This window comes from Lissotriton helveticus, chromosome 1_1 (assembly GCF_964261635.1).
Source record: "Lissotriton helveticus chromosome 1_1, aLisHel1.1, whole genome shotgun sequence".
Taxonomy (NCBI): domain Eukaryota; kingdom Metazoa; phylum Chordata; class Amphibia; order Caudata; family Salamandridae; genus Lissotriton; species Lissotriton helveticus.
The window spans coordinates 770,635,688-770,648,875 of NC_136057.1; the positions used below are offsets into that span (position 1 = coordinate 770,635,688).

At 38.9% G+C, this 13,188-nt stretch overlaps 1 protein-coding gene across 1 annotated transcript in view; it reads right to left on the reverse strand.

Moving 5' to 3' along the window:
- The window catches only part of CFTR (CF transmembrane conductance regulator), a 1,176,514-nt gene that overhangs the window by 203,945 nt on the left and 959,381 nt on the right, over nt 1-13,188 (reverse strand). Inside the window, exon 19 of the mRNA XM_078674337.1 lies at nt 6,420-6,570. Coding sequence (XP_078530463.1) covers nt 6,420-6,570 — 151 coding nt within the window. The remainder of the gene's footprint in view (nt 1-6,419; nt 6,571-13,188) is intronic.

Sequence of the window (13,188 nt, forward strand, 5' to 3'; positions counted from 1 at the left end):
AATGGTTCACAATGACAGTAAGTGGTTCCATAAAAAGGTTAAAGAGAGTAGGTGAGAGGGCGGATCCTTAAGGCACTCCAATCCTGACAGGGGTACTCCAAATTGAATATGAGACTCAGCACTAGACTCGGAAACTGGCAGCAGTGTTCTTCTGCCTGACAGTACTCAACTGTGTACAGATATTGGATGAGTGGAGTTGTTGTGAGCTTGTATGATTTGGTATGATTGCAGTATGATTGCATGTATTTATTGCTAACCAGGGTGACATAATTCTTTCTGAAATTGTTCTGTATTATGTATTTTTACTTAGGTTATTGTTTTCTGAATTATAAATAATCACTGCTATAAAAGAAATGTATTTGTGAGCTGAGAAATCCAGTAAACACATACTATTGTACTGTTTTATATAATTTTTAAAAACACTTTTCTGGGTAAAAATATAAAATTATGAAAAATGAGATCAAAAGAAAATGATGAAGATTTTGATAAAATAAAATAACATATGAGATGATCAGATGTGTTAGTGTTGCATTTTTTTATGTATTATTGAATATATAGGAACTATGTCCAATGACTAAAATAAGATGGTCTGTGAGGGATATATTTAGATTTGTGTGTATTTCAGTACTGTGCCCTGCTCTGAAACCTGACTGGTAGAGGTCAAGGAGTTGAAATGTCTCTATATAATTGCAAAGCTGCTTGTGGGCGCATTTCTCGAGCAATTTAGCTGCTAGAGTCGTGATGCTGGTGATAGGCCAGAAGTTGTTAGGAACAAATAACTCAATGTTGGGCTCCTTAGGGATGGGAGTGGCTTGCCCAATTTTGAGACAATCAGGGATCCTCCCCTGCAGGGAGATTCATGAATAATCCAGGACCAAAGAGGCAGAATGGCCGCATTGAGATCTTTAAAAAACTGCAGGACGTGAATTGGTGAAATGATTGGAAGGTTTTAGGAATGCCATATCATGGAGCAGCTCAATGAACTCTGGAAGGTGAAAGGAATTCCAAGAAGCGTCATTTTTGAGGGAGCAACCAATGTGTAAATACACTGCAGAGGGTTACGCAAGATCCGTTGATGATGCGGTGTAGTTCAGGGGCAAAAAAATGGGAAGCCAGGTTGCAGCTCCAGTACAATTTTTCTAGCTTTTTCAGAGAAGTGCACTGAGAAGTCCTCCCAACTAGGAAGCGAAGTCGTGGGAGTCGAGGTAGGGTTGGAAGAGTGGTTCACTTGCTGTTTGATGATTTCAAAGAGCTTCTTGGGTCTATTTTTAGCACCGTCCAGCTGAGCCCTGAAATGGTCAGTTTTAGCACTGCAGATGTGTTTGTTGTAGGTACTTCTCATCTTCCTTAGCTGAGAAAGGTTTGTGGTGGAAGGCATATTTCTCCAGAGCCTCTCTGCGAGACTAAGTTTACGACGATCATCATTTAGGGCACCATTAAACCAAGCTTTAGATTGTTTGTCTGGAATCCTTTTGCGTTGCTTCATCGCAATAGTGTCAACAATATTAGCCACAATGGTAATGTAGTGATGAGAAAGATCGTCAAGGTTGATCATGTTAGGGGGAAGCTGAAGCCTATTCTTGGTGATGGAAGTTAGAGCATTGATCTTGATGTTTCTCAGGTTGTGAGTCAGTTGCTTAGCTTTAAGCGGTTTTCCCTGTCTGCACATGATCTTTTCCAGGATGTGGAAGGAAATTTGATGATGATCCAACCAGTCACGTGGTAGAATGTCACCTAGTTGTATGATATTGTCTTTAGCAATGATAAGGTCGTGGGTGGCGCCTTTGTTGTGGGTAGGTCCCTTACAGACCTGTGAGAAGTTGAGATCAGAGAGGATAGCCTTAGTGTCATTCCAACTGAGGTTAAAGTCTTCGAGGAAGATATGGTATAGTTGGTCTAAACACGAGCTAATGGCATCCATGATTTGATCTATGAAGAGCAGATTATCACCCGGTGGATGATAACTCGTGTGTAGCACACAGACAGTCTTGCCATTATTCCAAATGTTGGTGACTAGTTGCTCACAAGAAGACAGTTCACAAGAATACTGTGCACGAGCATTGGAGTCTCCATTAATTCAGTACTGTAGCGAGGAAGAGTATGAGTCATAGTAGTGAAGATTAGCAGTACATGTCAGAAGTTCAGTACCCACAAGAAGGGCTCACTTGGTGCACCTCTCCAGGTGACACAAGAGGTATTGGCCTCTGTGCACACACTAGATTAATGAGATACCAGTACCAAAGAAAGGTTAGGGTACCAGTTTCACATGCAGTCGGACATTCAGGGAAGGGGGCACACCCATTTACTATGACAAAGACATTCCCATTCCATGAACTACTATGCTCCAAAAGTCAACCCAGTCCACATTCACCAAGCACCATCCCTTCTCCACTTCCACAAGGAGTTGCAAACCCATATGTTACAACTTGTCACATGGTATCCACTCAGAGTCTGAACCACCCCTGAAGAGTTTCTACTCGCACCTCTTCGTATACCACTTAAAGACCTGTCACTCTGCTCACTGACCTAATCCTTACCCAGCATGCTTCTCATTCCACTGTAAGCCACTGCCACTGATGCTGTATTCCTGATCTCTCTTCTCTGTCCTCCTTCTTTTGCACCAGTTACTGTAAAACCCCATCATGTTTAATTGTTTCTAGGCTCCTGCTACGCTCATGCTATATAAATAACATATATATGATGGTATTTGGACAAAATATTGAGTTGAAATTATCCAGGCACTCAAATATCGAGTTTTTAATATGGTGATAGACAAATATCATGAGCTAGGAATATCGTTGACAAGATTATCAATTTTCTAAGGTAAGTAATATCGATGTCAAAAATATCTATGTTGTTAATATTGTTTACGAAAATATTGTAACTAATATTGTTTTTTAACTATGGATATGTATTTTAGTATATATTTAAATTCTATATGTTAGAAGTTGTATAATTATTGTAAATATTTTTAAATATAGTTTGTAAATTTGTTGTTGTTTTTAAATTTAATGTAATTGTTAATTGTAATTTTTATCATCATAGAGGGTTGTGGGGCTTGTAGGGGTACAGTGTGTGAAGTAAATTAATTATAATGAATAAACAATACATTTTAATTATTTAATTGAGAATTAAATATGTAAATTGTGTAAATATTTTTTGTAAGATATATTTTAGGTGTAGGTTGTGGGGTTTGCGGGGGTAACAGGTGGGAAGTTAATACATTATAAATAATTGATATGAACTCTTTTAATTGATAACTAGTTATGTACATTTTGAAAAGAAGACTTTTTAAAGGTATGTAGGTTGTAAGTTGTAGGTTGTTGGGTTTGTATGGGTAAAGGGTGAGCAGGTAATTAATCATAATTAAATAATGATTATTTATTATTAATTGTTGAATTGATAATTACTTATGTAAATTGCTTAATTATTATTATATATTATATATTTTTTTTTTTTGCAGAGTTTTATATAGCGCGAACTAGAACCGAACCGAATCAGTTATCAGAGCGCTTTACATAGCACCAGTTACGTTACATGAGGACACACTTTCAATTTTTTTAGGCACGGGGAGATTAAGTGATTTGCCCAGAATCGGGATATTGTAAGATATATTTTAGGTGCAGGTTGTTGGGTTGTTTGGGTACAGGGTGGGGAGTTAAGAAATAATTTACTGATAATTAATTTTTAATGTTTGCCTAATTATTGAATTGATAATTAAGTAATCAATTGTATTTGTTAAGTTATATTTTAGGTGTGCATTGTTTAGTTTTAAAATTATTTTTTCATTTATTAAACATTTTATTTTTTTTATTTTTTTTTGTTTGCTGTTCTGATTGTCAGAATATAGCGTATTTCAATTAAATCAATATTATGTATTTTAATTGATGTAAGTATTAAAAATTGTTATAATTATGTATTTTTTAAATTTATGTTTTGTGAAAATGTTGACACATAGGGTCTCATTGTGCTGCTGGTCCGACTGCTGACAGCTCTTCATGGGGCAGTTTGACCACCGACAGCCCTTTGGTCCGACCGCCATATCACGATACAGGCAGTCATATCCACAGCTGTTGGATGCAGCACTACCACCTCCGCCAAGATCATAGATCCTGATGGTGCAGCAGTCAGAGGAGCATAGCAGAATGGCGGCATAACTGAAGCAAGCACTGCCTTCGGTATCCTGTATCCTTTTCCAACAGCCTTTTCATGGCAGAAACACGGGATCGAGGAACTCCAAACGGGTCCCCTGGCCATCACAGGCCAATGTAAAGTATCCCTGAAGGCACATGTAGTCCTCCACTTACCTCTGTGGACTGTGTGCCAAGCACGACATGGTGCATGGCACATGGTGCACAGACATGCAGGTCGTGCTGCAAGGAGGCAGCATGTGGTGACGACATCACAACCGCCAGCCCTGTGGTCAAATTCAACTATGGCGATCAGATCAGCTGCATGTGTGTCAGTGGTCTAACTGACCAGCATCGTAATGAGGCCCATAATTTTTTATTTTAAATACTTAGATTATTTTTTATTTAACAGAGTTGTTAAACTATGTTATTTGTTTGAAGTGAACTACTGTCCCTCTCTACTATTGCACAGACTGGAGTGGGAGTAGTACATGTTACCCCTCCTGAGTCCAACGCTTTCCCTACTGTTGCACAGACTGGAGTGGCAACAGTAAAAGTTCCCCCTCTTGAGTCCAACGCTTTCCCTAATGTTGCACAGACTGGAGTGAGAGTATTACATTTTACCCCTCCTTAGTCCAATGCTTTCCCTACTGTTGCACTAACTGGAGTAAGAATAGAAACTGTTATCCCTCCTGAGTCCAACACTTTCCTACTGTTGTGCATAATGGAGTGAGACCAATATATGTTAGCCCTCCTGAGTCCAATGTTTTTCCAACTGGTGCACAGACTGGAGTGGGAATAGTACATTTTACCCCTCCTGAGTCCAACCTTTTCCCTATTGTTGCCCAGACTGGAGTGGGAATAGCAAAATTTTACACCTCGTCAGTCAAATGCTTTCTCTACTGTTGCACCAGCTTTAGTGGGAATTGTAACTTTTAGTCCTCTTGAGTCCAACACTTTCCCAACTGTTGCACTGATTGGAGTTGAAATAGTAAATTGCATCCCTCCTGAGTCAAACGCTTTCCCTACCGTTGCACCGGCTGTAGTGGGAACCGTAACGTTTATCCCTCCCGAGTCCAACACTTTCCCTACTGTTGCACTGACTGGAGTGGGAATAGTACATTTTACCCTCCCTAAGTCCAATGCTTTCCTTACTGTTGCACAAATTGGAGTGGGAATAGTACATTTTACCCCTCCTGAGTCCAATGCATTCCGTACTGTTGCACAGACTGTAGTGGCAGTAGTAACCTTTACCCCTCCTGAGTCCAACACTTTTCCTCCTGTTGCACAGACTGGAGTAGGAATGTTAACTATTACCCCTTCTGAGTCCAACGCTTTCTCTACTATTGCACAAACTGGAGTGGGAATACTATATGTATTATCCATAGAGTTTAATAGTTTTGTTAAAATTGTTTAAATATCTATTGTTTTTATGTGTTTGTGTTTTTGATTTTATATTTTTATACATATAAATGGATGTAATTTTTAAGATAACTTTAGTAAAATGTATTTTTATCTATTGCTTACTTTTTATGTATAATTAAATTGGAAATATATACATTTTCATGCAGTTTATTTGTTATATTTATTTTATGTGTATGTAATTATATATATACTTGTTATATTGATAAATTAGAAATCAATTCGAAAATTATATAATATAAATTAATATTAATATCTTTTATAATAGTTTTACATTATATATGTGTATATAAACATACACACATACATATATGTGTTGGTTTCAATTAGGACATATTTATATATATTTTAAAATATTATTTAAGCATATTAGTTTTACATTATATTAATGTTATATGTTAAAATATTCAAGATTTACTTATTTATATATATCTATATATATATTTTTATAAACAATATTTTTGTATGTATTTTTTAATATTAGTGTAAAACATTTTTTTGCAATATCTTTGTACTTATCTTTATATGTATAGGAAAACAATATTTTTGTGATCAATATTTTTGACATGATATTTTGGTATCACAATATTTATACTTTTGACCTTCATATATTATTGAAGCTTCAGTGGTGTAAGCAGAATACATTGAATATGACTGGTTATTTACTGTGTTTGTACCTTTTTGAAGGATTGTACAGTATTTATTCTGATATTAAGCATATTTCCTGCTCATCACAGTATTTAAATCTATATCATTGTCCAGCTGTGATTACCACTACCATTGAGGCCGACTGATGGCATTTTTTATTTGTTTTTCACATATCACCACTTACAGATTGCTTTAGGTATAAATGATGATTGTTCATACCTTCAGATTCCAGTTGTTTCAGTTGCTGGGATGTGTGGAGAAAGTAGGCTCTCAGTAAAATGAAGGCTATGATCACGGGTATTGTTGCTAGGAGAATATAGGGCTCCAAAAGTGAAACTACAGTAATAGCTCCAATCACAATTAGTACTAGCTGTGGGAACAAAAAGAATACATTTATATGACCAGTGTATACGTTCATTTAGCAATATATTTAATGCAATGGTTGCAAATAGATAGTCATTAAAAAACATGGGAGGTTAACCAATCACTATATATTAGATTGCATTGGGTACCCTGTGAATGAAGCGAGCCTTTACAAAAGGAATCAATAAATGTGTATAATACCTCATGTATGCAGAGTAAGTTACAAATCACTGTGTAACTATATATATACTATCACGGTAAGCAATAAAAATGCTACATATAGAGTTAAGCTTTTTTGGGGGGGAACTGACATGTTGAGCTGTTTCTAATATCTGTTTGCAACAAATATCTAACAGGTTTTTGTTGCGTTTAATTTTGCACTAGAGGTTTTATTGTTATTCTTCATGTTTGCAAACATGCTCACTTTTTCATATGAAAGAGCTATGCACTAAGGTTTCAAGTGGTTTGTGGAACAGGTGATGTGTGAACATGTATTTGATGTGATAAAGTACCTCCGTATGTACATGATAAGGATATTGTAAGTCACCTCAGAGTTCCATAATTCATAAACTAACTCAGCTTTCAGCCTTGTTTCTCCATATGGTTATGGAACTTCTCAGTGACTATGCAATATCCTTATAATGTACGGCAGGGGGTACTTAATCCCTTATAGAATTTTACCCTCACTGAGAGTAGAATGTTCTGAAATAAACAAGGAGAAACAGAAACACAAGCATTGAAAACTTTCAGTAGATGTTCTATGCCAGCCATTACTGGCCTTGATCCACTTCATTGTTTTTATTGGAGTGTCCAACATTCAAATGAATGCCGCACTTACAAAGAGTTAATATTAGCTTTGGAAATACATGCAAAATGAGTATTGCAAGAGGAATGTGATAGGCCAAATGTAAGGCAAGGGTAGTTAGTGGTCCAACTTCTCAAGCTTTTTAGGCCCCACACTGTTATGCAGCAAACTTCATTTGTGTCAGAATGTAAATAAAGAAAGAGGACTTCTCACATCACAGTCACCCTGCAAGTAAACTAACAAGTTCTACTCAACTACAATAGGTTATGGATTCAGGTAGTTGTCTACTAGGTTGTTCTCGTAAAATCAGGTGATGGGTGTATATTAATCATTAGAAGAAAAACATGCAATCATGGTATTCAATCCACATACAAGTTTGTAGGACGGCTTGAATGTGAAGTCACACAAAGCAGGCGAGATGAAGTGAATATTTGCATGTCTGCACATTTTGGAACGTAGTGAAAAATAACAGCAGCATTAGAAATGAAGCAGCATTAAAAACAAAGAAATAAAGTATTTATAAATATAATCAGTGCTATATCAGAATGAACACTCGCTAAGTAACTAACTGCTTTTTACATTTATTGAATGTAAATTTATCTTATGCGTATAACCCGAAAATCGGCCATATGTTTGGCCCTTCTAGACCTACATTTGTGTGCATAAAAGCCTATTTTGCATCTAAGTTGCGTTCGCTTTTTCATGTGATCTTACTTTATCTTTTCTCTATATTTCATTCAGAAAAGGAGGCTGACTTATTAATTGTTTCAACACTTATGTGATCCTACATTCAATATTGTTCTTTGTGATTTATTCAATTATTTTAAGCCCTTTTCAATAGCCACGTGGTCTTTATCTGATGAAGCCACAACCCCACACATCTGCTCAAACTGTGACAAAGGTTGAGTCTAGTATGGTGAATCATGTATATTTCCTGAAATTTAGGCAGTGCGGCTTCCTGATTTTATATTTTTGGTTGATGCGAGCATTGCCAAGATTACTGTAGCAGTAGTTGAGTTCTTCAGTAGATTTTCATTTAGCAACAGGTTATTGCTAGGTCTTTTACACTTATTGCATTACTGGATGTTTTAGCACACTTAACATTCATATGTAGAATGGCAGTATGAAGAACCTATACCACTGGGCGATACCACTAATCCATCTACCTAAAAACCAGGCATTTTACAGAACCAAATTAGACATATAACAGCGGGTGCGGGTGCAGGGTTTCCGACAAATATACATGGGTACTATGATCAAAGTGCATTCCCTGAACGAGAGTTACACCATCCCCCACGGATCTTTATGGTTAATGTCCCCAAATGTGGTAGCGGGAAGATAAGAGAAAGTGGGGACTCCCTCACAAATAAGGCAATCCATTGGATTTGACATGTATGGGGATGTTGTTCTGTTATTAGGTAAGACATACTCAGAGCACGAAGACTCTCCTTTCCAGGGAATTCCCTTGACTCTATTGTATTAACACTGAAGGACTATGACCTGGTTGAGAATCTGTTGGCTCTAGAGTTTCGTACATCTTCCCCAGACAATTCCAAAATACAATTTAGACATTCCTCTTCTGTCTCTGGCTCCCCTGTGGGGTTAGGTGTTCCTTCTCTAGTAGGTACTTCAAACCTTGATTCGAATGACTGACTGCATATAGAACCACAGAAAGCTATACAACCTGGCATATTCGGTTGTACCATCTCCTGTCAGTCTAGAGAGGAGGCACTTAATTTGAGCACCATGCCGGTAATTAATAGTCTATCGCATTCGATGGAAGTTTCTGGGCTAATAGATTTTGATAAGTCTTTGAGCCCTACTGTCCATGAAGTTAGTATAACGGCGGATGAGGGAGCTAGCGGTATACCTATTGGTCTCTTAAATACCACGCCTGTATTGCCCACAGGGAGGACACTAATGACCTCCCTGTCTATGCTGTCATGGAATATAGCTGGTTTGGGTTCTAAGACTAGCTCCCCTGAATGGCAGTCCTTCGTCTCTGAGTATGATGTGTGTCTGTTTCAGGAAACCTGGGCAATGGAACCGATTTTGTCGATAGGCTATCTGAATGTTTATGTATCTGCAATTGCAGGTGGAAAAGGTCGACCATCGGGAGGTCTATCAGTCTGAGTCCGCCAAGATATTGGTTTTGTGGTGCAGGTTTTAGAGTTTCACAATAAGGACACACTAGCAGTTATATTTTCCTGGGGCGAGGGCAAAACGCTTAATGTGTATAACATCCATGCGAGGGGTACCAAGGGAAAGAAGTCGGATGTGTTGGTAGCCCTAGATTCATTGCTTGACCAGCATTCCAAGGGCATAGATGTAATATTAGCAGGTGATTTTACCCTGACTTTTGAACCTCTTTTGAACGGTAACTCAAATTTTTATGATGCTGAAGATGAGTTGTGGAGTATCACGAAATTAGATCTAACCCCAGTAAAAAAATGGACTGAAACCGTAATTCAGATGAACTATCTCTGTATGGAGAAAGGCCTGAGGGCCACAAACGGCAGAACCCAGTCAGATAGAGACGGTGCACCCACTTTCAATAATGGCTCTAGTCAAAGCCATATTGATTATGTTTTCATTAATTGTGAGTTATGGCACAAACTAAGGGCCATGTGTGTTGTTGACCGTATTGAAAGTGATCACAACCCATTAGCTGTGCTTTTCGAAATTAGAGCAGACAAAGCTATATCCCACCCTGAAGATGATCTAATAACCCTACATTTAATTCCATCAAATAATATGAGGGATTTGAAATGTGCAAATTTGCTAGTTAATCCTGAATTCTTAGCAATGTTGGCAGTAGATTCAACTAATGTAACCTCAGACTTGGAGAAACTTTTGCTTAATAGGGCCTCGTCTGAGGAGGGTTTTGGATTTCATGCAGAGTTTTTTAGACAGCTTCGCACCTACTTTTTTAAGAATTTTAAAAATAAGGGTACCAACCTTAAGAAGTGAAGTGTCTGGTTTAACAAGGATTTTAAGGAGGCCCGTAGCTCTCTGGGGAAATGGATAAAGTGTGGCGACATGCCTATGGTTCGGTATGCTAGGCAGAAATATAAGAAAGCCCAGGATATGGCAAAGAAATCCTGGGATGATAAGAGGTAGCAGGAACTTAAAGGAGCCTGTGAAAATAAAAACCAGAAGCTATTTGGGATGTAGTAAAATGGGGCAGAGGCGGGACCCATGAAGAACCAATCCACTATGTAAGCCATGACCGATGGGTAAAGCACTTTCAATTACAATATGAGTGCAGTAATGATGAGGAGGAACAATTTTATCTCCCTTGTGGAGAAGTGTGGCTCAGTGGTTAGAGGCGGCAGACCCGGAAGCTGAGATCAGCCGTGGACCAGGGTTCGATTCCCCGTCTCGGCGGGTCTCGGGCTCAAAAATTCCACAGCCTCGACAATTCTCGCTCCGGTGCCTACTCGATTTACGGGGTCACACTCTGCGACTCTGGGCAATAGCTTGCTTAATCTCCACTACGGCCCCTCGCGGCGGGATGCCTGGCTTTCACCTTGTGAATACCCTGCTGGGGTATCTCTCACAGGGGAATACCAGGACGGGTTCCCTAAGCAAGCGCCTTGAGACCCCTGAGTAAAACGTGCGCTATATAAATCGAAATACATTTACATTGTGTCTACTATGATGGTTCGGCCTTTAGTAAAGTGTATGTTGAAACTGCATTGGACACCCTGCAGGGAGGCAAAGCTCCAGGCCCTGATGGCATCTCAGCTGATAATTTTCTCCATGATAGAACCACATGGAGTCGCTACATTTTACTTTTAATGAACGAAATTTCCAAAGGTGCGCCGATCCCTGAGTCCTGGAAAGGCGCTGTGATTATCCCAATATTCAAAAAGGGGGATAAATCCAATCCAGAGAACTACAGACCAATAAGTCTAATCGACTCAACTCAAAAAATTATGGATCGTCTTGTATTGGATAAAATCCAGGATTGGCTTATCGAGCAGGACATCTTATCTAACCTTCAAGCAGGCTTTCGTGCGGGCATAAGCACTATTAATCAGACATTTCGCTTCGCTCTTCTCTACTGGAAAACGGTGGTCCTGGAAAAATGTAGTCTGTTTGGTGCCTTTGTAGATCTAAGGGCAGCATTTGACCTCGTTTCTCGAAGTAGATTGTGGAGAGTCCTGTCTGATCTAAAAATGCCCCATGATTTACTATCTCTTGTTGCTAGACTCCATGAGGACACCTATGCGAAGATTAGGTGGGGAAGCCAGGACCAGGTCACTCCCGCATTTAGAATGGGCAGGGGGGTGAGACAAGGCTGCGTTATGGCCCCAACTTTGTTCTCTATTTTTATAAATGGTGTTGCGAAATTCTTGTAGGATACCCCAACGGATGCACCGAAATTGGCGGGCATAAGAATTCCGATTCCTATGTTCGCCAATGATACCCTCCTAATAGCAAAAACTCTGAGTGGCTTACAGCAAGCACTAATACGCTTTGAGGAATTTTTTCACACAAGGGGTCTTGAGATAAATGTCTCAAAAACGAAATATATGACATTCAACCCACAAAGATCCTCAGGAGGAGTAATGCTACTGAATAAGCGCCCCCTGGAGAAGGTGAAAGATTTCACATACCTAGGCCTTATTATTTAGGACAACATGAATTGGGGTAAGCATCTGGACATGGTCACACTAAAACATCGCCAGTTAGCAGGTACTATATTATCTGAATTTAATGCGTCTTTTACCAAGCCAGTGACTCCCCCTCTGACTATCTATAATATGAAAGTTGTCAGTGCAGTCCTATACGGGGCGGAACTTTGGGGCTTTAATAATCTGTCTAAACTAGCTGTAGCGGAGAATACTTTCTTCAGAAAAATTGTGAACCTCCCGCAAAGCACGCAGGTAAGGCCCCTGCTTTATGATCTAGGAAGGAAGGCATTAGCGGATGGTGCTAGACTACGCCCCATATTGTATTGGTGGAGAATATGGACGACTCCGGAGCTGGTACATTACTCCGAGGGCTTGAAAGATCTGTTACGATGTGATTGTTTTAAAAAGATTTCTTGGTTACAGCAGGTTAGATCGCTTTTGTTAAATATTGGTCTGGTGGCCCTGTGGGAGAACCCTGAGAGTGCTCGGTTCCCGTCCAGAGAGGAAATTAAGGAAATGGCCTGGGGATGGATGGATGCTAATATATTTAGGAATAGTGACCCTTTGACACTGACGGCCCAATTCCTCATGGCTAAACCAGTCCAAAAATTAGAACTTTACTGGGATGCTATTACAAAGCAAGTACATAGAAAGCTCCTGTTTCAACTAAAAGTAGGCACGCCTCAAGTCAAAATGTTTTCTGCAAGGTGGGAGGCATCAATGGATACTCTTTGCCCCAGTTGCAATGAAAGCCCTGAGTCTTTTGCTCACTTGCTATTTGCCTGCCCCGCCTATATAGTTCCAAGGCGAATATGGCTGGCCCCTATTATAATGTGATGAGGCTTTAAGATTGATTTGCACAGAAGCGTGGTTGCTGCTTAACATCGCCGTAGCCAAGTATTTAGGTTGGACATGGATTATAAGAGCAAGAGCAATCGTGGCATCATAATCAATGTATATTATGTATATATTTCCAAATCTTGTAAATCCTTGTAAATTCTTGTATATATATGAATTTATACACGGTCATGGCCGCCAAATGAGTAGCACTTTATTGCTCAATTTCTATTGCCATTATGAGCTGTGATTCCATGAGTGATTACTGATTTTAGTCTTGCTGTTTTTTTTTTTTTTTTTGTTTGTTTTTCAAAAACCTTTATTGTGCATTTAAGAAGACAAT